The following is a 25,723-nucleotide window of genomic DNA, read 5'->3' on the forward strand; positions in this document are numbered from 1 at the left end:
AAAGAAAAAAAAAAACACCTCTGTGAATAGATATATTTGAGAAGTTTGTTTCTTCCAGTCCTATATGTATCATTCAGAAATAGGAAATGTCTACAGAACGTCAATGGGGGGACAGTGTTAAGCAAGTCACTAAATACAAAGCGCCAGACCCTAGCATAACACATTCCTTCCTCAGGCTAACCCAACCCCATAGTTTTCAACCTGCACTTTTCAACTCGTAACTGGAAGGCTAACTTGTTCAGCAAAGGTGCATATTTCCTCATCCATTCTAATACATGTACATGACATTTTTCTTTATATTCTTTAAATGTACATGTACATGACATGTTCTTTATATTCTGAAAGCAATAATAATAATAGCTTACCACGACAGTTTTTCTCAATCACCGCATCCCCATAATACCCATCAGCACACTTTTCACAGTGGTGACCTGCTGTGTTCCCCAGACATTTCAAGCATTGTCCTGTGAAGGTATCACAGTAGCCATCTTCCTGAGGGTTTACATTGCCATTGCATTCACAAGGAGCACACGACTGTCCAGGCATGAGTGGGTTTCCATAATAACCATTAGCACACCTGCACCAGAGATCAAAATCTTTATCAGCTGGAATGCAGTCATGTCAAACACTCTCACCACCCAAGGGAGTATTTCCTATTAAATTTTTATCTAAAGTGTCTCTGTATTACAAGCAAAGGTAAAATGGGAAGGAAAATTTTATTAGGAATGTCCTGTACATGTGGTATGAACAATTCAAGGCAGGTAAGATGATGAACACTTAGTGATATTTTACCTGAAGCTAGTGTACATACCTTTCACACTGAGAACCAGTATAACCTGGAAGACATTTGTCACAGACAATTCCACCTTCTTCATTCAGCTGGCAAGTAGGACTGAAACTATCAACAATATTTATGGCCGTCAGTATCAATATACAGAATCAGAAGACTTCTACAAACAGTAAATACCCACCCTTCAAGTCCATGCACCTATTTCTATAACCATGTATTTGTAATTTTTTCTAGATAAACATGAAGTATGTCAAAATAAAGTTATTTTCAAAATCTCTTCCTGAGGTCTGGGGTTTTTTTTAAAGAAAGGAAGACTTTAGGACTTCCTAAAAACCTGTCCCTCTTTCTAGCAAATCCGTATTTCTGTACCAAGCTCCTCTTTTTCACATGCAACAATTCTGTCCTGTTTTTTTCTGAACAACATGAAAGATAATGTTATTTTGCTGCCAAGTTCAAGACTAGGTCAAAGTATTACCTTCAACCTTCACGTACAAATTGCACCAGTTCACTCGGCCTGTCTCAGCCTAAGCTAGATATTTGTCTATCTGGAAAAACAATGTTTCTATGAGACATATTCAAACAAAGAGGGAGAAAAGAAGTCCTCTTTCTCCTTCAGATTTCACAATATTTTTTCTTTATCTTACTTTCTGATTTTGCTGAAGATGCAAAAGAAAATCTCACATAAGCAACTTACTTGTTTGCAGCAGAACTCAGAGGACATGCACAGGGCTGGCAGTCCTCAGAAGTTCCGTGGGATGGACTTCCATAGAAGCCAGGCAAGCATTGATCACAGAAAAGTCCTGTCGTGTTGTGTTGACAAGCCTGTGAAACATGCAAAAGCTCTTTTCATATTTACTCTTGAAGGTTTTTCATCCCTTGAGGGACTCCTGCAGGAGTCTGCATGGAGTATAACATTCAAGGAAGTCATTCTTCAAGCCACAAAGATTAGAGTAGAACTTTGAAAATAAGTGGGGTTCTTTTCTGAGTTGTAACAACAAATCCTAATTAATTCTTTCCAGTATTTTAGAATATACTTTGCACTGTAAAACAAGCCTTATTACTTATTACACAAACTTAAACATAGTTTGTGTATTGCACGCATTTGCATTACCAAATTTTTTTTATATTTCTTACTGGTGTTTAGCCATTTTATTTCTGTGACCTTTAAATTTCAGAAGAGATCTGAGAAATAAAGTCTCTCTTCAGAAGGGGTTGTGTAATTTCCACTGACGTCAGTCATGGAAGATGCACATATCCGAAAACAGATATTCACCCAAAACACTGTTTAATTTTGTACCTTTCAGGAAAAGTTTTATCCTCACTTGCAGCAAGCAAAGTTAAGATTTTTATCAGCCAGTATATGGTGATGTTTATTTTCATTCTCATTACTCCCCACTTAAAACGATAAAACAGAAACAAACTCTTTACTGGAGAACAATTTAATGGAGATCCCTGAACATATTCTAAAGTAAACAATGAAAAGCACAAAAAATAAACAGTTGGTACAAATAGCTTGAAATATACCTACACTGTAAACTTGTCTCCCACAGCCAAAATGCTCTCCTAATTCCTAAATAGATGCTTAAAACACAAGACACTTTGAAGGATAACTTACAATGCATACACCATGAATATCACACTCAGTTGCATGCCCATTGCATTTGCAGGGTTGACAAATACCTCCGAAGAGTATTCCGTCCACACGGTAGTACCCAGGGAGACAGGACTGAAAAGAAACATGGGGAAAAAACAGTAGCATTTTGTGTGTTAAAAGTACACATCATGACATTTTTCAAAGAGCCCGCTTCCAACCAGCCACCATCTGACTCATTCACATTTGCTAACAATGCTCTTTAAACTCTGTTGATGTCACTGCAGTTCTTTTCTGGTGTTTGGTTTTTACTTGCACTGGATAAAGGGGATAGGAATTAACTTCATACAACTTTGATTCCGCCCTTTGTCCCCTGGAGGCACATGAGTTTTGTGCAGTGGAATATGTGAAGTTCTTTATAATGGGACAACAAAAAACAGATGTTCTACTTCCTCTGCAGAATCACTAGCAATGCTGTGCCACAAGACTTCAAACTGAAATTATTCGTCAAAATAATTCCTGCTATTCTGCAGATGGTGCTCTGCCTCCCTAATCTTCTATTCACAGATATATAAGGCACCACCTTGCGCAACACATTTGACCCTTGTGGGATCTTCCAAAGGCTAGCATTCCTCCCTGCTAAGATTCCTTATTGCCTCCATAAACCTAATGACATAAAACAGAAATAAACTGTACACAATTCAGATCCAGGAAAAGCACTATTAATGAGTAAAGTAAGCTCAAAACACCTTCACAGGGCTCTTACAGCTGCTTCCTTTGCAAAACTGATGTTCTGAAGTGCATTGTTAGTGCCACCAACTAGAATTCAAGAAATACGTTTAAAATCTCATTTAGTTTTAAATCTGGACGAAAATATCTACAGCATTGTGTACAGTATGATAGACAGGATTTTACCATGGAACATACACTTTTATGGCAGTACAACTAAAAGCAGCCTTCCTTTAAAACAGATAGGAGATAATTTTGCATACATAAAACACTGTAGGAGGTTACCTCGCAGGATATTCCTGTGTAACCTTGAGGACATTCACAGAATTCCACATCTCGTGCTGAAGAAAGACCTATAACATTTGCACTTGCAGTATCCAGGGTCACAGAGTCCAGCCTAGGATCAAGCATGAAAACATCGCATCATTTGTTTCCCCAAACTTGACTATGAACAGAATAGTTTGCTTCTAGGGCTGTAACAATGCTGAGTGCTGCTCCCTGGCAGGGACAGCTGAAGGAACCAGACCAATTCTCTACTGTAAAAAGACTATTATCATAGTCTTTATCACTGCATTTGCAATTCCGGGAGCAGATGAACCCTTCTCCTGTTATCATTATTGTTACTACCATTGCCCCTTCTCCTGTGGAGAAGTTTAAACAAAACTTTCCCCCTCTGTCATGTATTAGAGGTATATCAGTGGACCAGCCTTCTAGTGCCGTCCTGAAATAAGACAATTTTACTGCACCATGTCTAAAATGGGCACATATCTCAGGTGGGTAAGTAGTGAGAAACAGCACCAGTTCATTGGTGCTGCACACAACAGAACAAAGCAAAAACTTGTACTACAAACAACAGCATATTGCAGCAGAGATAATCTTCTCAGCCACAGGTAAAATTATTTAAATAAATCTTTATAAACATTCCAGAAAATGAACACACCATCCCTAAATGGACATAAATATAACCACTCCTCAAGGACACAAAAGGGCACAGGGCAAATTTTGTATCAAGTCCAATGTTATTGACATGAAATTCTACCAAATCAGGGAATGTGGAAAAAAGGGCTACTGGTGAGGCTAAGCGAATTAAGTAAATAAATGATGAAGCACTGGAACTGATTCCCTTGAGCATAGTAAGATTTTGTTCCTGTATATATTGGAGAGCAGGTAAAACAGATCTGTAAGGTCTGATGCAGATACTGCTGATGCTGACATAAGACTATGGAATGACCAGTTAATCCACTCCAGCCCAATTTTCCTATTAAGCACTCCCTTAGAGATGAGCATCAGTAACACCTACAAACAGACATTAAAAGAAATAACAGCCAACGTCTTTACTAGCAGGTTTTCAATAGTTAGTGATGGATTAACTTGCCACATAGCAAAATAAGCATACTGTTGAGGGTTTTGGAGGCATTTCCCCCTAACAAAGCAGCCATTGTAATACAGCTTTTACGCAGTATCCCTTTAAAGCAGAAAATAATGTTGCTGCTATCAGATATCTTTAAAACAACCAGATGCCCTTTTCCACACATTCCACATTAATGCATTTTGGAGACAAAAAAGTCTTGAGAAAATTCAATATTTTTTTTCTAGTATTTATTAACGTAAAACTTTAGGAATACTGCCACTATGAATAGCATTTCATATGCACAAAAATAATAGATGTGTGTATATATATATATATAAAATTTGAGTATTTTCTCTCCCTCACCTGTACACAGCTTTTTTGGCAATGTTGTAGTTGGCCCTGATCAGAAGATGGGTCATGTTTGCCAGCACAGTCATCAACCTTTCCCGGTCTATAGCTTTTTTTGTATTGAACTCTATGAAATTCTCTGATACAAATCTCACTGTATTAGAGTACTCCTCATATGGCTGTAATGACAAGCCCGCTGCTCTTGTACTCAAAATCTGCCCATTACCCTGAAATTGAAAGACAGAGAAAACATTTTGCATATTTGCATGCAAATTTTGTTAAGCAATTACACTTAGTATCAGATCCACATCCAGATAACACAGGAAAGAGGCAATCAAATGAGATTCCTTGCACTAGAAAAAAAATAAGTAGAAGGTCTGCATTTTCCATGGCCTCAGAAGGACTATAATCCCACTCTCTTCTGGTTCAGAGACTTCAGAAATACTTGATTTTCTTTTGGAAAAAGAATTAAATTAAATTTCAAAAATCAAACTCCTCTACAAAACAGAATCACTTTTCTCCTTTGTTCTGTTGCTAAGTATGTATTACAAAATAATGTTTTTTTTGAGGTGTCTGGATTCAAAATAAAGCCTTACTTTTTATGTGCCACATAAATCTAGAAAAGTAAGCATCAGCAAGAACACTCATCTGTCTTATAAGTCCTTTCAGCTCATTGTAATTTCTTTTGTACACAGAGCTTTGTACATTTGGTAATGAACACCTCATCTGTTTAAAAACACATTATATTTTAGTACTTATCATTTAAAACTAGTACTGTATACCGACCATTTAAAACAAATAGGTCAGAAAATCAAAGAAATGAGCAGTAACAGAATCTTAGTAGTGACTTTTAGGAAAAACTTAAAAAAAAAAAAAAAGGAACAAAACTACTACTACAGAAATATTATTTTATTTTCCTTTTTTTATCCCTTTCATAGATTTCTAATAATGTCTGAATAGTAACAAGCCGAAAAAAAATCCACCTGAATGATGACATCCACACTAGATACTATATCACTGTCCACACTCTCCATTGGAATGTCATAAGATACCGTATACTTCAATTCTCCACCAAAAGCTGTGAGCTGAAATAACAGAAAGCAAATTCTTAACAACACAATAACCTCCAACAAACACAAACTAGTGACATGGGACAGTACAATGTCCAAATGATAGGACTACAGGGCTTACAAACACCACTTTCCAGGGAAAATTTAACGTCATCTGTATCAGCACAGGGACAAGTGCTGACTTGTGGCTGTGCAGACGGGGAAAGCTAGCTGAAGGCTCTACATGCGGTTCAGATAAGTGCCTTCATTCAGTGAAACACCTACAGGACTTTCAACAAGCAGCAGAGGTTTACACAACTGTCCTAGCCAAGGGGCACAGCATGTTGGGAGTTACTCGCATTCCATATTCCACCTTTCAGGTTTCTTAGCCCCAAAACTGCTGCCGACTCCTTCAAAGTTAGTTAAACACTAGTATCACAATTAGACCTATATTAAATGAACGAGATTAGAATTTGAGTGAGAGTTGGCCTGTGCAAAATTGCTCCTTAATGTTACACTTCTGAGACTTGTTTTCATTTGTTCTGTCACTATACTAAGGAATGGGGCTGCATAGGCAAAGAGACTGGGCAAAAAATAATTAAAGGTGAGGTTGCAAGGTTCCCTGTACTCAGCACTGGTGAGGCCACAGGTAGAGTTTTGAGTCCAGTTCCGGGCTTCCCAGTACAAGGGAGATATGCACACCCTGAAACGAGCCCAGCAAAGGGCCACTAAGACAACTAAGAGCCTGGAGAATCCTTCATATGAGAAAAGACCAAGAGTACCAGGACTGTCCAGCCTAGAGAAGGTTCAGGGAGATCTCATTAATGTATACAAACACCTGAAAGGGAGGTGCAAAGAGTGCAGAGCCAGGCTCTCTACAGTGGTGCCCAGTGACAGGATAAGAGGTAGTGGGCACAAACTGAAACACAGGAGGTTCCATCTGAAGATCAGGAAACCCTTTTTTATTGTAAGGGGCACAGGTTGCCCATGTAGGTTGTGTAGTCTCCATCACTGGAGATATTCAGAAGCAGCTCTCTGGAGATGGTGCTGGGCAACCTGCTCTAGGTGGCCCTGCTTGAGCAAGGTTACCTCCAGAGGTCCCCTCCAGTCACAACTATTTTGTGCTTCTGCTGCAAAAAATGGGAGACCCAGAGCTTTAGGTAGTAACCAGAGCAATAATTAAAAAGACTAGCTGGAAACTAATATGAAATGGGAGAAGGCAGAGAGGCAGGTAAGAGGAATTTAATGGTCCTGTCTGTCTACTGTAGTGCACAAGGTGTGAAGGGTGTAAGATTTGGGATAAGATCAAAAATATGGGGAATGTGACCATATGTTAGTAGTAAAGAGAAAAAACAGATTATATTGTGTCAAGGGTAGGCAGAGAAGGAAGTGGGGAGATGAATGAGCTCAAAGAGTAAAAAGAAGGTAATGTCTGGCCAGGAACACTACAATTTGAATAGCAGAGATAGACTGAGAAGTGTGGTAATACTGGAGTTTATGTGTAATTTTTAATTACAAAACCTACATATTTAGAGCAACACGTTATAATTAAAATGGAGAAACTAAACTATAAAGGAGTTTTAACTCTAGCTGAGGACTTACTTTATTTCCTAGATATGTCTCAGGTGCTGACCAGTAATAAGTATGTTTCAGTACTTTCACAGCCCCAGTGTTGTTAATACTTATTTGACGAGGTCCATCAAATGGGCTTCGCTGAGGTTGCACTCTCCTTGCATTATACAGATCAGTAACAAGCCAACCAGTCATGTCTGATATCTGTAAGAAAGCATAGTCATATTAATGGAGACAGACTTTGTGTCACTGAGAAAGCAGTCACTAAACTTAACCTCTCCCTAGACATTCATTCAAACTGATGGATCTGTAACACTTTCATTAGTCCAGTCTGACATCCAACATACGCAAATATGCCACTTCAGATTAAGCTTGTCTCTACCTCTCTATTAGACAGGAACAAAAAATCTGAGTGTGATTTTCATCCTACCGATAAAATTAACATTATGCCTATGTAATTCTCTAAGATAGAATTACAGAACTTCAAGGGCTTGGAATTCTATTGTACCCGTTTATAGACAGGAATAAGATGAAGAAAAATTAAATCCCAGTCCCAGAAGGAGGAGCAAGATGAGAGAACTTTGTTCTTCTCACTGAAAGAGTTTATACAAGCATCTTAGACTTTCAGTCAATTTGATGTGTTTTCCTCCCTTTCTATTGGCACACAAAACAGGGGACTAAAGTGTGACTAGCTGTGCAAAGATACATAAGGAGTTTGGTGGAAATACAGTGTTCTCAAAGCCCTCTAACTCAAGAAATGTCTATTCAAAAGACAGCAATATCTAACATCACTTTGTTTTCCAAGAATGAGTATTGGCAGTATTGCCAGAGGTCACTCTAGCCTTGCCCAAAAGGTCTCAGAGCAGGGAAATGGGTTTGGGTTGATCTGTTCAATGTGCAAAGAAACTTTAACAGCACAAGGTCAGAAAAAAGTGCATTTTTCCAGTGCATTAATGTAGCCTCCACTACCCAATATTTCTGGTATTACTACAAGCCTGTGTGGCTAAAGCCTGCACTGGGATGACATGCTGACTCAGAGCTGCTGAATGACAGTGAAAATCCATTCCTCTGTAAGGAGACACATGCCAGAATTTGGAGTTAACTTGGGCACATGTCAAAGAGAAATATAGTACATTTTGCAGCTGCCTGAGGAAAGAATATTAGGTCATGGACATAACATATAAATACCTGACTGATGGGCCATGTTAGGCTGTCACAGACATCAGACACTCCAAAGCAGAAACACTCTGTACAGCCCTGAGGATTTCTTCCTTGCAAGTTGTAGAATCCTGGTTTACAGAGATCACAGTTCTCACCTTCTACATTTTCCTGTCAATAGCACATAACATTTGTTTTGCATTAGCATTATTATGGTAACAAATACAGTGGATTACATGAGATTTAGACATAACAGCATTCAGAAGGTTATAAAAGAAAACAGATTGGAAAACTGATCAGAAAAATTAAACAGAATTGTTCATCACAATCTAAACATGCCCTGGCAAGGGTTCTGTTGCAGTGAGATTTCAGCACACAAGCAGGGTTTAAAAAGTTTCTGCCAGCTTGCCAGTCTACTTCTCTTGTAACTTGAATATGTAGATTGCTCTGGAGAACAGTTCCTATGCTTACTGAATCCAGATGGTCTACATACAGACCTTCCTCACCTTTAAGGCCAGGCTCCTGGAGCTACTACAGCCAGCTTCAAGGCAACGGTTCCTCAACACTGTAAAGTTAATACTTTACAGTGATCCTCACCACTGCTGCCACCTCTTCCTGGAGGAACACCACATACCCTTATGTCAGCTGAGAGCTTTGTCCTACTATGCTCTTGCTAAGGTCCAGAAACTCCTACTGTAAGAGTAGAGGTGGTCCACTTCTCTAGCTCCTTTCACTGGCCTGCTGCCTCCTTACCATGCAAATTGGGTAGTTCAGAACATTCTGCAACATACCTTTTTCAAGGTAGAATTACAGGGGGGGAAGGAAATCCAAAATGATGCACCGAATTTTTTTCTTGTAACATTTTTAAAGACAATCTGTAGTTATTTATTCAAAAACTTCAGACAATTGCTGCTGACAAGCAAACCAGCAAAGAAAATGTTCAGTAAATGCCCAGAAAGCTGTGTAAACAGTAGATCTCCATGGGCGTTTCTACACAGTAAAAGTCAGAACATTTCCTGCTGCCAGGGACAAGACTCTGATCATGTCCTAGCTTCGTATCAGAACAAGACCTGGACACACATCACTCCCCCACCTCAATCTTTTGTTTCCACTATGGAAAAACTCCACTACAACAGCAAAGAGAATTTTTCAGAGTATGCCAGAAAGTTCCTTGATACATATGGTTAGGACACCAGGACTGCATGGCACACAGTGATGCATACCTGTCTTGCTATTTTTAGGAGGCTTGGATGAGCTCTGCATTGCAACTGAAATGCAAAGCCTATGGACCAAATTCTGCTTTCAGCAGCAGTTAGCAGGGTAACTTCAGCTAAAGGAACCACTCCAGATTCCAGGCTTACATCAGATTTGGTCCCATGGAGCAAATTCCAGGCTTACCAGAAAGAAATGTGAGACCTTTGCTGGCAACACTACCAACTGCCTCTTCTTCTGGACCAGAGTTTGCCATGTCAAGTTTACATAAGAACCTTTCTAAACAGGTAAGTTATATGTTTTTGCAAGCAAAGCACAAACTGCTCTTGCAAACCACATGAAAATTTTATAATCCGCAGCTCTGATTCAAAGGCTGAGGATGACTGCTCTCTATTTGCTAATATCCAAACTTGGGGAAAAAAAATCTCAGGCAAAGGGCCTACTGAAAGAGTGAGATTTTAGAATCTTGGATTTTTACAGAAAGAGTATTTGTATGCTCTTTTCAGCTTTTTTATTTCTCAGTCTTTAGGATGCACTTGGATCACGTATTTTACTTTGCCTCTGTAACATTATTAGAAATTATTATTTATTTCTTAATGAAAAATAAAAGCCTTATGCAATGACTAGACCTCAAGAGCGATGTTTCACAAAAGATCAAATATTACGATACTCAGAGTATAAAAAGGAAAAGCTTGCACTACTGTGATCACAGAGACTACATAGGCTTAGAAATCCTGTCTCCTTTTTTTGATATTAGGAGCACACTACTTCTCTCCTTCCTTCCTTTCATCTCTATAGGTGGCCTGCTGGCTGGTGACACTCTCAGTGATCTGGCCTAAAAATTCTGTATGCCAGGCTCATGCCCACAACAGCACTTTCAGTTTCTCATCCAGTTTATACCAAAATTGTCACCAGTTGGCTGCACTGGCTGACACAGTGTTACTGTAGCTCAAAATCAGGCAAAATGGTTGTATCTCCTTTTTCATATCTAAATTGGCCATGGGAGCTATTTCTTTCTTATAGACTCTGATTATTTATACGTTTGATATTTTGGATTAGGTAAATTATGCAAAAGGACTGAGAAGTTTCAGAAAAATTATCAAACAGACCACAGGTTTCTTTTTGGCTCCTGTTCACTGTCATAGTTAGTAACAAATACATAAACTACCAGTGAACATTTGGCTTAAAAATTAAGTGTAACTTCTTTAAAGATTGACATACAGTTTTGTAATAAGGTTCAGCAGAATCTACAGCTTCAAGACATTTCAATGTGTTTGGATATTTACCAAAAAATAAAAGAAAGTAGAAAGACTGCTCTCATTTTTAAACATTTCTGATGGTTTGTATTTTGTAATCAAATAATTAAATATTTCATTCATACATCTAATGTAATCTTTCCAATAGTTCTTTCCAAAAGCATGCTGTTTGTTCACACAAAGCAGATGTTATAAGCATATCCTTTCTTTATAAGAAATCAGCGACTTCGAAGAGAAATACCAGCTTATCCCTAAAACCAAACCCAGGCAGGCATACTGTCATTCTCTCTGTGATTTTCCCTCATACTCACATGTGCATTTATTATTAAATTTTAATGTCATTCTGGCCCATTATTATAGAAAATGGTTCATCAGTAATATATAAAACTATTCAACATAAACTATCATATTTTTCAGTACAGAGAATAGTTAGTTATTTTAAGTTCTAGGTTGTCAGGTGTACAGTTATACCAGGTTACTTCTATAAAAGAAGTGATATCCCCAGTTAATAGTTTCCCTTATTAAAAAGAAGTTTACAAATCGATTGAGTTTTAAGCAAAAATAACGGTTTAATACTCACTTTGCAAAGACAAGGTTCTTTGCATGGATCTTCATTAATGCTACCAATCAGGCTGCAGTTACAACGCAAGCAGTTTGGATAGCCCCGATACCCAAATGCACAATGATCACATTTTTCTCCTGCGTAACCTTCTCTGCATTGACATTGACCTGGCCAAGTGCCTTGATAAGAAAAAAACAGAGAAACGATTAAACAAGAGCAGGCAGTAGACTGGATTCAAGACATCTCAGAGGGTACACATTATTTAGCATTCCTTTTTTATTATACTCCATGTTATATTCCACACAGATACTTGGCATAATGTCAGTCTCACTATCTATTTTTCATGTTTAGAGTACCAGATGCACAGAAACTGCAGAAAAATTGATTTTGTGACAGCATTCATGAACAACGGTGTTAAATCTCAGTTCTTTACATTGTTTTACGTAGTCAGAGCCTGCCATCCCACACAAGAACACATTCAGGGACCTGACATACCTTAAAATCCTTAGTGTGTTATGCCTCACCTCTCCTTCCTAAACCTACTATTGTTTTTTACTGGTAACTAACTTGCAGCCATTTACAAGTAGACAATGTTCCCTCAAACTTCAACGCTCAGAACTATAGCCAGATTTGAAGTTTAGAGAAAAGGAGCTTCCCACTCCCTTACCATGCTGTGAGTCAGAATGCTGCTCATCCTTAACACAGTCAGAACTCAGAGAACCAACTGGGTCGCAGCCACAGGGATAGCAGGGGTGATCCTCATAGGGAGAAACCTACAAAACAAACATTCTCTGTCAATTTCTCAAATCATTAACTGGGGGAAAAAAAAGTAGTCACATCTGTTTCTTGTCTGGCATCACCAGAACTAATGTGAATAAAGACTGGAAAAGCTAATATGCAGTAATAGATCAAAAGACTAGTTCAATTTTAGCAAACAGAACATCAGGGGATTGCAGTCTAGGAAAAACTTAAATGCAGCAACAGAACTTGCTCTTCAATAGCACAGACAAAGTTATAGTAACTGATAACGGCTGGCAGCCTGACACATTCAGCATAAATATACTTTTTATTTAATTTAAGAGCAATTAACCACTGTGATGGTTTGCCAAAGGTTATGGAAATGTTTAAGACAAGAATGGATGCTTTTTGCAAAGATACTCTGGTTCAAAGAGGAAGGAAATTAAAGAAATCCTTGGCTCTGTGTTCAATGGGAGGAGAGATACCTATTCATTCTGACTTCACAATCTACACATCTTTGAAATATAAGACAATGCAATTCATATGGCAAGGATTTTATTTTCTTTCAGGGAAAATTTTCCTTTGAGGTGCTTCAGATGTAAAGCAAATCAGTAATGAACTCTAGATACACTTTTATTGGCTACAAGTTGAAGACTTTTCTACAATGCTTCTTACAGCAAGTGAATCATTCTCTGACTCGTTTGCTTCCTTGGATGAGCTGTACCTGCTGTCTAACCATACTTCTTCTACAGACTCATCCTTGCACTTTGCACCAGTTTATGCTAGGTTTCTGAAGCATGGGGTTTCCAAGACATGCATGAACCTGCCAAAGCAAGACTTTGTGGAGTAGAAATTTAGTTCAGTATGTCTCACTATACAGAGACCTAATGTGGCAGGAAGTTCTTCTGTTTAAGTAACTGTTTGTCACATCTTAACAAATATCTTTTGTGGATTAAGGTCATTTTTCCAGAATGACACCTGTCAATAAACCAGAAAGTAGACAGGCTCGGAGAGCACATAGCCTATAATAATCATGCCAAGAAGAAGAGTATTTGTTGCAACATCTCATGTAACAAAGAGTCTAATCTTAGAACCATGTAATGGTCCTTTTCATCACTGGCTGAAACGTGCTGATATAGGATGCTAGACAATTTTGGCACTTCTGAAGACAACAAAATTTCACTACTGGCACTTTTTAGAGCTTTATCCATAGAAATGAGTTTCCTATCAAAATCTGTATTTCCACAATAGGACTTCAAGCTTCATCTTTGCTTATTCTTTTCTTTCTCAACAGCTTGACCTGCCCTCCCACACACTGGACAAGCATTTCATTTTTCTTTGAAAGTTTTGGTGGTATACAATCTGTAAAAAAAAAAAACAAAAACAAAAACCCAAACCCAACAATTCTACAGTTCTTAGATATTCTGCAACTGACAAAAACATATATTAATTACAATCAGCTGAAATACACTCATCGTATAATGTTGTAATTCACCAAAACATCAGAATGGTATTTTCCAAATCTTACTTTGTATGGTCTAAAATATCCATCAGCACACATTTCACAGTTGATCCCAGTAGTATGTTGAGTACAGTTTAAACACACGCCACCTCCTATATACTGGCCATGAATATCCATGCTTCTTTTCTGATCTGCAATACTCTGATTGTAGTAACAATCTTCTGCTTTGTTATGACAGTTGCACTCTGAGAAGGAATAGAAAACAAATCCATATTTTTAATTTATGTTGTATAACAGTTCCTATAACTCTGATATTATTCAAAGTGGAAAATATAAGTAGCAGAGCACATCATCTCAAAATAGTGCTTTTTTTCCATTTAACTATGCTATATGCTTCATCAGTACATATCTCTTAGCAAGTAAGCACTTTTCAAAAGCACTGTCACCATTTAAATAGCACCGTTTTTATCAATATTCAGTAGATCCAACCAAGATAATCCTGTCAGAATGGATGTCGATAGTGATGTGTGCTATTAGCAATAACTGTTCTTTCATTTTCTCTGCATTACAGAAGAAAATCTGCCTAATTCTTCTTTTATTTGTATTATAGACAGAAGTCTGAGAAGTCAACAATGCCGCTACACAAGTACAAATTTGATTTAGGTTAGAGGGTACTTCAGTCCAAACAGTCACGAACACCTACTTCCCAAAGATTGACATTAAACTTGTGTAAAGACTTCAACTAAAAAGACTACTTTTCCATTCACAACTGTAAATTTTATCTAATTTGTTCTCAACTGTCTGCAGCTTGTGCTATGCATTAGCAATGTGAAGAGAGAAAATGCACAAACCAGCCCCAGCAACACATCCAGCCATACTGACAAATCTTAAGTCAATCTATCAGACGATCTGAAATATAATTGGCTAATAAGGAGTTTCTTTCAAAACATTTGTTATCAGAACAAAGTTATTTATCTGACAAAATTTGTGATCAATGTAAGAAATCTGCGTTTCAAGTAGCTAACAAATGATTGATGCAAATCTGCTAGTTTTTACAGGACTATAAAAAAATCCCCAAGTCTCTTTGAAAAAGAGACTCTGACAGCTTTACTGTATGACAGCTCCACTAGCCAGGGAGTCATATTAGATAGAATATCTAAAATTATCTTAACAGTTATGATGCAAAGTAGGTCCTCTACCTTTAAACAAGCCCATAAAGGCAGTTAATAGTTTGTGGATTCAGGGAGAGAATTAGTATGAGAAGCAACTTCAAACAAGAAAAATAATAAGCCTTATGAAACTATCTAAACTTCTGTGCATGCTTACTTTCACATTTGTTCCCAGCAGAAATAGTTCCTGGTCTCCATGGTTTCTGGTGGTAGCCCGGACAGCACTTGTTACAGCTCTCTCCACATGTGTTGTGTTCACACTGGCACTGCAATTTCTAGGAATAAAAAAATTTCTTTTCTTGAAATATTTTTTACTGGATAACTTAATCAATGTTGCCAAAAGTCCACCAAATATCAGACTTACTCTAAAAAATGTCAAGACCCACAAATAACCCATGTTTGCTTTTAGACTGCTCAACCATGCTCTATCAACTATTGGGCCTTTCTAGAACAGGAGGGACAGATGTCCTGTGTTGCAAGAAAACTATTTCTTGTTGTGCCCCTTAAATTGTTTAAACTGAATGTTAAAGAAGAAGAGTTTACTTCAAGTAAGTTATATTACCAGAGACCCAGATATGCTTGCACAGAAAAGGAAGACAATTTTAGCAAATAATCTCTGTGCACCATATTTTAAGATCTCTTTTACCCTCCTCTTTCACATTCTCCTTAGGCAAGGGCTTTTTTTTTTTTTAATTGGAAATGTTGTTGTGTGAAAATAAACAAATGAAATTAATGAATACCTTTGTGATTTCATCCAGAGGGCAGCTTCGGGCATGGCCATAACAAATACACATGCCACCAACAGAGATGTCCTTTATTGAATAGTAGTACTACAAAAAACAAAGTTGAAAAAGGGATGAATAAAAGATATTTTCATGTATTTACATCTTCCTCCCCTTCCATATTTATGGAAGATAAAATACCAGCATTCATCTATTCTGTGACTTGAAAAATAAAAGAAATACTTGAAAATAATAGAAGCTTTGAATTTTTGCTACTTGGTAAACCTTTCACTTTGTGATTTTTTTTTCTCTGTTTTTTGCTCACTGGTATGAAATACTAACTGACTTGGAACTTTAAATAAGTGTGCACAATTCCTCTGCTTCAGGAAGAAAACCAAATGAGTCCTCAGCCAAAACTGACTTGTAAAAAAAAAAAATCCTTTCTTTACCATATAAGAAGCCATGAAGCATAACATAATTGCTATATTTCATTCTGGGGAGTATTAGTATGCTTTCTTAAAACAGAAACTCTGTCCTCCCTTAAAACCAGTTTGTGCACTGGCTTCCAGACCAGCTTTGCTGCTAGTGTGTAGGCAGTGTATTATTCTATCCAAATTCTTAGCTTAAAACCTGGTGATACAGCAGAGTATAATCCATTAATATTGCCAGGTGGTGAGCGAAAGCAACATACATAAGGATTTAATTTTCAAGGCAAGGAAGAGGCAGGAAATGACCATCTGGGTTTGGTTACAGCTGCGGTATCAACATGGTTGGCCTGTATGTACAACAAGGGAATGAAAAAGAAACATCTTTTGAGGATACTTCTAAGGAAAGAGTTCAAAACTCTCAGACCTAACAACCCTACAGTCATTTGGTTCAGGAAGAGGAGGTAACCCGGGGTGGTCAGACATGCTGACTCCTGGACTGTTATTTCTTTGAAGGATCTTGGAGCTGAAGCAAACTATCCTCTTTGATTTCGTACTTGACTTTTTATGTTTTAATTTTTTTTATTATGTTTAGTATTTCACTTTTTTCTTTTTAATGTTATCGGCTTAAAATACAAAAAACATTCAGGGACTCATCATGTACAGTAAGTTCTTAACTAGGGGGAAGGAGATAAGCAGGAGTACAAAAGCAGAGCTTTATTTCTGACTGCATTCCCTGCTTCATCTTCTTTGTCTTGTTTTCTTTAAAATTCACAGTGTATGGCTCAGCAGCTGTGTGCAGCTTGAGGTTGAACAAGAAGCCAATGCTAATCAAATGCTACATACATATACAGAAAGAAATAGAACACAGAAATAAATGTACTGTTGAACACTTAGAAAAGTTCTGCATCAGCCTTTTTATAAGACTATGTACAAGAAACTAAACACAATTGGTATCAACAACCGGATGTAAAGCCTTCAAAAGCAGTAAGAAAACAATCCAGAAAGCTGGAAGTTATTATCTTGGTTTTAGTTGGTTGCACAGTGAGATACAAGGTGAGATATCAGGATCTGGGATCCCTGCCCAATAAACCCCATGTCTTGCGAAGATGAAGATGCCTAGCTTTTCATGCAAAACGGCACTAAGTAGTGCCAGGTGGGGTAGTACTAAGCCCTGGCTTGCACAAATACATGTGTTACAAAGGCAATAGAAATGCTTGTCCTCAACACCCTTGTTTCCCAGCTGTATGTATGTTTCTAATTTGAGCCTTTCTTTTTGGGGTGTATTTCTTGGCATTACAATACTATCAACAGACCTAAATATCACCCATCCTGCTCCACAGGAACATCCCACCTGCTCAGGCTGTGCATGAACCATTTCCCTATCGCCAGCAAGGCACAGCTGGAGCAGGTGTCCAATACTCTGCACTTGCGGTCTCCATGCTCACAATTCCCATATGGGGCAGCCAGAACAAGAACATCCAGATTGTATGCTTTAGAAATGCTGCAACTGAATGGGCACCTCCATGGCTAAGGTAACAGTGGGGCTGCCTTGAAAGTACCCACCAAAGCCTGACAAATCCAAGTTTCTTTCTCCCTTCTGTACCCAGCTATCCAGCCAGACTTCATAGAAGCAGTGTCAATGCACAAGGATTGCCTGTATCAGAGAAGCTGCAAATTGCAAGGGTCCTGGTGCTGCACAAGGAAATGCTGCCTGCAAACATTCTTCAAGGCAAAAAGCTACAAAGGAAGGGGAAGAAGAAACACTTCTCATGTTCTTCTGTCCTCATCAGAAAGCCTACCTTCACAGAAAATCTTGAAGCCACTGACGTCCCAACCTATGGGTCTCAGGCAAATCAGAAGAGGGTCAAAATGGCAAAATACAAAGCAGAAATACTGCAGAACAGTTAGTTATGGTAGGTACTGTTCTTAGGAGCTCCAATAATAAATTCCTGTGAGAGCTTGAAGAAGTCAGCCTAAGTGCTTAGCGCCTCTGTTTCCCCAGTTTCAATATCAAATTAAAACCCAGTTAATACTCTCAGAATTCTATCCTAGAGTTTTATATTATTATTAATTTGTGGGCATCAAAACAATTGATTGCAACAGCCTCAAAAAAATGAAGAAAACTCTCAGATGTCAAAATTCACAAGGGTGAGGTTTTCAAACAATTTTTTTTATGAACTAGAGCACTGGGTCCTGAAACCCTTGATACACCACAAAAGGTACTGCAGTTGCATCAAGAGCCACTTTAAGTAACATTGCCATCAGCCAAACCAATTTTTTATGGGATGAGAAAGCATTATAATCATTGTTCCTAGCATAATCATTCACACAAACAAACAAAACAAAAAGCAAACAGATAAAAAACAATCTAAAAAGCATTTTCTCAGAGTTGATTCTGATAAGGTATTGTTGTTAATAATGTCAAAGTGAAGGCAAGACTTATTTAACAACCTATCAAAACAACTCTGTAAATGGCAAGGATCAAGTACTACACCTCCTCCTCAAACAGATCAGAAAAGGCTCTCCCATCAAGTCATACTGAATACCATTTATGAACAATCAGCTTACCCTTCTGGTAACAATGGGGTCTAGCTCTTTAGGATCATTATGGCTGAGAGTCATGAGGTCAGCATTAAGAGTTCTGATACGCTGCAGTCGTAGGCGAATGTATCGTGCAGAAGTAAACTCCAAAAGCTTTTGTGAAGGATCATCGGCACTAGGCCTACCATTGATCAGTGATGTGTGAATCTAGAAAGAAGAATTGGCTTAATCATAAACATAATTGTGATACATTTGCAACAACAAACATCATAGTGTGAAGATTAGAGACGTAGAACTTAAGTGTGTTTTCCAGCAATTCAGGATGATTGCAATGTTAAACTACCTGGAATTCTATTTCTTCTACCTGCAGGTGGAACTCCTTCTTCCTGACCCACACAGTTCTGAAACGACCACTGAGCTCATCACAGTCTCAAATTCCTTAGGATTTTGTGGATACAGCATAAAGAGAAAAACAGTACCGCAAGCTAGTCCTTAGTTCCTGTGGTCTTTCTTCCTCTCCCTTATTGAGATGGAACACGTAACTCTGGCCACAAGCATAATTTTGTCCTTACAGATTTCTCCTCCACAACTAATAGAGATCTTACTGCACTGCATAATATGGTGTACATGCTCAAGCTGGGGTCATTAACCCTATGCCTTGCTGGGACAGGGCTGCCCAATCAACAAGGAGAACTCAGAGACATGAAAGCACAGTGAGAAAACAATCAAAAGCAAGGGGCTGCCACCACAAACCAACCAACCCATCTGGTCTCAATCTTTCTTGCACAATCCCGGCTGACCCCGCTAAGATGGCTTTTGGTATCAAGCTGCACAACTTACTCTGGCAACAGCCCCTTCGTCCTTTCCAAAGCAACTTAGGAACGCAAGGATTTAGTTTCATATGACTATGCAGTTCCTGCTCTGTTTTATGGAAGAAATTGAAAAATGAGACCTTGCAGGCTACAAACAAATGTTAACCAGTTCACTTGGTGTCCACAACAAATAAGAGGTCATGCTTTGGGTTTGTCAGCTACATTTTAAAGTGCATGACATATCCTTATTTATGAAGAGTAATAGTGTTTCATATACTACTCTTGAATGCATAGCTTCAACTTTGATTAGTACTGTAAATATACATGTGTGTGTGTATATATATATATACACACATAGCTCTAAAGTTATCTACTACTTGACTAGTAGAAATACACTATAATTTCTATAGAGACCACAGAGGAACCTTTCCTAGCAGGAAAAGGAAGAAATAGTAGAGACAGAGACAAAGACACTAAGGAAGAAAAGGAATGATTCTCCATGTACACGGCTATATTTGGCTAACATATATATGTATAAGCTTATATATAGCTTATATACACTGATAAATTGGTATTATATCTTTTTGGCTTATTTGTCCTCCATAATTCAAGACTCTTTCTAAACGACTGTAGGTTAAGCCCCAGAATTCATCATGAGTCCTGACTTCATAACATGAATTTCTGGAAGCAGATCTTCAAGCAGTATAAATCAAGTGAACAACAGAACTATACCTCTTCAAACCTCTGAAAAGTCTAGCAGCCAAACCAGCAAAATGTCTGATTTGGCAAAAAATGTTATTAACTGACATCCACATTTAGGCATGTGGTCTGTTTACCCTACCAGATCTTTCACACCAGGGCACTACAAGCTGACTGCAGAACATTGGGATGCTAACAAATGCTGGATACAAGGTCCTGTAGAGATCAGCTGGTCTGCAGGACTTCCTATAGACCTGTGCTTAAGTTCAGTATGTTGGTCAGAACCAATTACAAAGCACTAAATATACGTATTTTCAAAAGAGTGCCAAGATTCACTAATACATGTTGTGAGAGACTCTGTGCAGAGAATATTCCTGTCTGTCTGCCATTTGAAGCAGCCTGTCCTTTGTGAATGAGAGCTTTTATGTGAGACTGTTGATCTGCTTTGTAGTAGGAAGGTTCTGCGGAGGGATCTGGACAGGCTACAGGCTGAGGCCAATAATTTGAGATTCATCAAGTGCCAGGTCCTACACTTCGGTCACAACCACCTCATACAATACTGCAGGCTTGAGGAAGAGTGGCTGGAAAGCTGCCTGGTGTAATAGGACCTGGAGGTGCTGGTCAACAGCCAGCTGTACATAAGCCAGCAGTGTGCCCAGGTGGCCAAGAAGGCCGTAACATCCTGGCTTTTATTCAAAACAGTGTGGCCAGAAGAACTAGGGAAGTGATTGTCCCCCTGTACTTGGCACTGGTGAGTCCACACCTCAAATACCATGTTCAGTTTTGGGCCCCTCACTTCAAGAAGGACACAGAGATGCTGGACCATGACCAGAGAAGGGCAACAAAGCTGGCGAAAGGTCTGGAGCACAAGTCTTATGAGGAGCAGCTGAGGGAACTAGGGTTGTTTAGCCTGGAGAAAAGGAGGCTCAGGGGCGACTTTATTGGTCTCTACAACTACCTGAAATGATGTTATAGCAAGGTGGGTGTCAATATCTTTTCCCAAGTAACAAACAATAGGACAAGAAGGAATGGCCTCAAGTTGTGCCAGAGGAGGTTTAGATTGGATATTAGGAAAAAATTATTCACTGAAAGGGTGGTGAAGCATTAGAACAGGCTGCCTAGGAAAGTGGTGAAGTCATCATCTCTGGAGGTATTTAAAAAACATGTAGATGTGGTGCTTACGGATTCAGTTTAGTGGTGGACTTGACAGTGTTAGGTTTACAGTTAGACTTCATGTACTACACAGCAATTTAGTTCTGTTATTTTTTTATGTTCTTATGTTTTTATGTTACTGCACTCAGAAAAAAATGTTCTAGTGTCACCCTATTACTTCTGTTAATTCTGTGTACATCAGGAAAAATAAATGAGAAAAAAGGTCGCTAAACTGAATCTCTGGTATTCCTGGATTTGTAGGTATATGGCCTATCAGACATATATTACAAGAGGCACTGTTTGCACAGAGTCAACCTAAGGGTTTTCTGGTTAATTGTGTGGAGAGACAGGTTAAGTTTTTGTCTGATCTGTGGGGCATATACTGATATCACTGCAACAAATATTTAAGTGAATGGGACTTGATGTTATGAATTTAATTGTTTTGTTCTTGCTGAAACATAGTTTTAAGTTTATGTGAAAGTTTGACTTTATCCCTTTAGCTGTATACACTCCAGCCTTTTTTTAACAAAGGAATAAGAACATACTGGCTTCTATTAAGCTAAGATTTACTAGCATTCTCCATGGGATAACGCTGCATTTACTATCACACTCTTACATTATAGCATTCACAATAGAATAACCACTGGTTTTAATGTACCATTTCATTATGTGGCTGCCTCTATGCAATAAATTACACAAGTACCATGAATAGAGTTTGTTAAAAGCAAGAACAATCAACAGTGAGGCTGCACAACTTGTAGCTCTTTTAATTATGCTACATCCCTGAAACAATGCCAAGGCTTGTTTAGGAGTTCCAGCTGTGCCAAGCACTTCAACAGTGTTTGCAGCTTTATCTCACACAACCAGGTGCTTCTAACACAGGGTTTTTCTTTATTAAATAAAAAACCTGGCAAAACATAGAGCTTCTGTTATAGTCTTTCAGGATAAAGCAACTAATAATTCACAGCTAATACCTACCATTAAATTATGTGGAGGTAAAAACCAATTAGTTTAGTAACAGGAATATATCGAGCCAAAGACAAGTTTCATCCCAACATTTAAAAGTTTGCTATACTGGTACATGACGTAAAGATAGTATCATTAAAGAAGAATAACAGATCATCTGGTAGTGCTGAGGACAATGAACTCTGTAACTGTAATCCAAATGTTTTCAAATTGTTATTAGTCCATGTTCTTACTCTCATATGGCAAATGCAAAAGCAAACATACCTCTCCATGTTCCAGAGGAACTAGTCTGGAATAATAGGAGGTACAGATCACTTCATCATCTCTCTTGTAAGTTGGCGGCCCAATTCTTGGTGTAATATTATAACGAGTTAAACATTCAGTATCGCTAATTGCATAATACTGCCATGGTCTGAACTCTGTGCCATCTATGGAGCGTTCCAAAATCCAGTTTCCAGGTCGTGGAGCATTAGCAGCTTTGATGATGACATAGGCAACTTGAAAGACCTAAAAAAATGCAAGAAAATTTTAACACTTCATTATGCTAGGTAAAAGACCACTAGAAGCCAACTGGGTACCAAATTCAAATTTTAAAAGCAGTATATGGTTTGCCTGGGGAGAGGGTAAAATTTGGTACAGTGACTCTGAACAAAATTTTTGCACAAACTTCTGACAAAAGGCTTTACTAAAAGAAATATGTATCATTTTTTTGTCAAAGCTCTGAACATTACAACAAAACATGTTTACGTGACTAAAAAAAGGACTAAATTAATTTAGTATATCATTCTGTGTTAATGCAATAGCTGAAGTCTATATCTACCCTGCACATTTCAGTATTACTTGTGTACAGCATTCTTTCTACAGCAAATGTGCTTTCTAACTTTTCTGAACCACCAAAGGCTTCAAAGAACTGCGTTGGGTTTTTTTCAAAACAGCTTCAGCCCAAACAGCTGTTTCACATTTTAGCTCGGAGTTTAATCCTCACTAATAGCATTTCTGATAAGCTTTTTACACCCTATATTAAAGATCTCCATGCATTCCATTTTCATTCCATGTTAAAGTTATTTAAGCAGAAGATTATTTACAGACACTGCTGAAAACACAGAGATGAGTAAGATGAATGTGACAAATGTTAGCATGATAACCTTATTTAAGAATAGTAGCTCTTTTAAGATGTGTACTCTTTAAGCTATACAGGTATCTTGACTGTTTTTTGACAATCCTAGGTCCAAAGTGAAATCCCCATGCACACAACAGCACTGTTCAGTACTTCTGTGGGTAGGCAGGGTAGTAATTAAGCTTGTATCACCTTTTAAATGACCTTGTCATGGCAGCCAGATAACCTGCACTGACCCCCTTTTAGCTACAGCATTAGACACTTAACACTGAAATGCACTCACTGTAAAGCTACTATCTTCTTCCCCACCTAATAACTATCACATCACTTCACTTAAAAAAAGCTGTCTTTGCAAATTGGAAAGATTTTTATATAGGAGCTTAATGTTTTACATGCACTAGAATATCAAGACACATTTAGATGAAAGAAAAACGCCCTATTATTCAACCATTTCAGAGGTATGTATTTTCACTTGATCAGACTGCCAGGTCAGCTGGTATAATCATCATAATTCCTGTCTGCACGTGCAGTATTAATACCGTCTTGAGCTCCAATTTGGCTACTATCAGTTCTTTGAGACATTTTAATTTTTTGATTTTTTTTTTTTTGGGGGGGGATAGTTTCTATTTGTTTGAGGTTTTATTTCAATACAGATTAAAGCCAGAGCAAGAATAGCACTTGCCCCATAAAACCAGAATTTGATTTTGTCAAATGGAGAAATAAACACACAGAGATAAATAGTAACTGCACCGTGTGTGTGCAATTCAGGAAACTATTTTTGAAACAAAATATTGTTTAAGTAAACAAAGCTTTGCTTAGGATATCTTGCAGACATGAGAAGGAAAAAAAATTGTTGATACTTATCTTCAAATGACTTACTAGATTTAATACCTTAAAGTCAAACAATCTCAGTCTTGATTAAAATCAGGCTTAACTTCAAACATGATATTCACTTGGTCTGATTTTTTTTTAGGCACTCCAGCTTTATCCTTTCAGACATCAAGCACATACAAACAGAACATTTCCAGTTGTTTCAATAAATACGAAAATTTACGCAAGCTGAGGATTTTGTCTATTGATTTATATGACATTTCAGCAACGCAAGCATTAGTAAACAAAAAGAGAAGTCATCTCACTTTTTAGTCACAGCCTTACAATCTTAGAAATAAAATATTTCTGGAGCCTGTGAATCCTTTGTTGTTCAGAATTTGATTAAAGTTAAGTGAGTATTAAGAATTATAATCCAGCCTTCATGAAATGAAGAGTCCCTTTTAAATAAAACTTATTTCATGTCAACAAGCTCCAACTGAAAAAAAAAATGCTAAAATACGTGCTTTTAAAGGGAAAGGAACAGAACTCGGGCAGACTCCCAAGTCAAGCAACTGTATTCCCTACATACAACCTGGATTTCATTGGTTCAGTTAGCAGTAGTTGAGTTGTATACCTGTTTCACACTGGGTTATGGACAAGTAAAATTGGGAGTATCATCATTTTGGTACCCTTAATCTGAAGACACTTGTATGAGACAAGAGTCAGTTGTATGGGTATTCTCTCCATCAGAGAAAAGAACTGCAGGAAATTATTAAAACTAGTAAAGTTTTGTTGACTGATCTTAGGAACTACTATGCAATTCCAAGTTCCTTTATAGTCAATCATCTCTCTCAAATGCATAAAAGATGCAAGACTGGAACCCCGATTTTTTTCAAGGCCATGGTAGAAAGTTTGCCCCAAAAATCTCTTATATGTATTTTATTTATTTATTTTTCCTCTTTGCTTGTTGTCATCAATTATACTTCCCTACTTGTTACACAGTCGGCTGAACAACAAATGATCTACTTTTGATTACATTGAGAATTTTCAAGACCCATTCATTACAGTTTGCAGCTGATGTAGCCAGTTTTAAATCCAGTTCCAACTAGTAACAACGAGCTACCCTTCATCACAAATTGCAACCATTGCTGCAGAAATAAAAGATATTCACAAGAGTATGCAAGTTACATTTGTTTTGAATACCAAGTGTCTTTGTGAGGGGGGAGGAAAAGCCAGTTAAAGATAAAAACTTTAACAGCAACTGTGCACATATTCAATGCACAATTCAATAAATTACATCTTTTCAAGTCAGTTTTTTTCCAGAAGATCAGCTGCCATGCTTGGTACTCAAGACATCTAGGGACTGATTTTTTCCTCCATGCCTACAGTTCATCAACAGTGAAATGAAGATGTTTGCCACTATGAACCCAAAAGAGGCATTAAAATATCAGTGAATGGTTCTATAAACATTTAAGTATGCACAGTGTAA

At 37.9% G+C, this 25,723-nt stretch overlaps 1 protein-coding gene across 5 annotated transcripts in view; it reads right to left on the reverse strand.

The window, feature by feature from the left end:
• LAMA1 (laminin subunit alpha 1) overlaps nucleotides 1-25,723 on the reverse strand; it is a 108,465-nt gene that overhangs the window by 55,058 nt on the left and 27,684 nt on the right. For all 5 annotated transcript variants that reach the window (XM_080378954.1, XM_080378953.1, XM_080378952.1 and 2 more), the window contains 16 exons: nucleotides 22,572-22,814; nucleotides 18,706-18,885; nucleotides 15,728-15,817; nucleotides 15,145-15,262; nucleotides 13,885-14,063; nucleotides 12,286-12,391; nucleotides 11,637-11,797; nucleotides 8,619-8,759; nucleotides 7,461-7,634; nucleotides 5,793-5,894; nucleotides 4,825-5,036; nucleotides 3,396-3,507; nucleotides 2,406-2,516; nucleotides 1,485-1,612; nucleotides 812-898; nucleotides 366-577 (listed from right to left, as the gene is read on the reverse strand). In XM_080378954.1, coding sequence (XP_080235080.1) covers nucleotides 366-577; nucleotides 812-898; nucleotides 1,485-1,612; nucleotides 2,406-2,516; nucleotides 3,396-3,507; nucleotides 4,825-5,036; nucleotides 5,793-5,894; nucleotides 7,461-7,634; nucleotides 8,619-8,759; nucleotides 11,637-11,797; nucleotides 12,286-12,391; nucleotides 13,885-14,063; nucleotides 15,145-15,262; nucleotides 15,728-15,817; nucleotides 18,706-18,885; nucleotides 22,572-22,814 — 2,356 coding nt within the window. The remainder of the gene's footprint in view (nucleotides 1-365; nucleotides 578-811; nucleotides 899-1,484; nucleotides 1,613-2,405; nucleotides 2,517-3,395; nucleotides 3,508-4,824; nucleotides 5,037-5,792; nucleotides 5,895-7,460; nucleotides 7,635-8,618; nucleotides 8,760-11,636; nucleotides 11,798-12,285; nucleotides 12,392-13,884; nucleotides 14,064-15,144; nucleotides 15,263-15,727; nucleotides 15,818-18,705; nucleotides 18,886-22,571; nucleotides 22,815-25,723) is intronic.

Source organism: Falco punctatus (assembly GCF_963210335.1).
Source record: "Falco punctatus genome assembly, chromosome: 3".
Taxonomy (NCBI): domain Eukaryota; kingdom Metazoa; phylum Chordata; class Aves; order Falconiformes; family Falconidae; genus Falco; species Falco punctatus.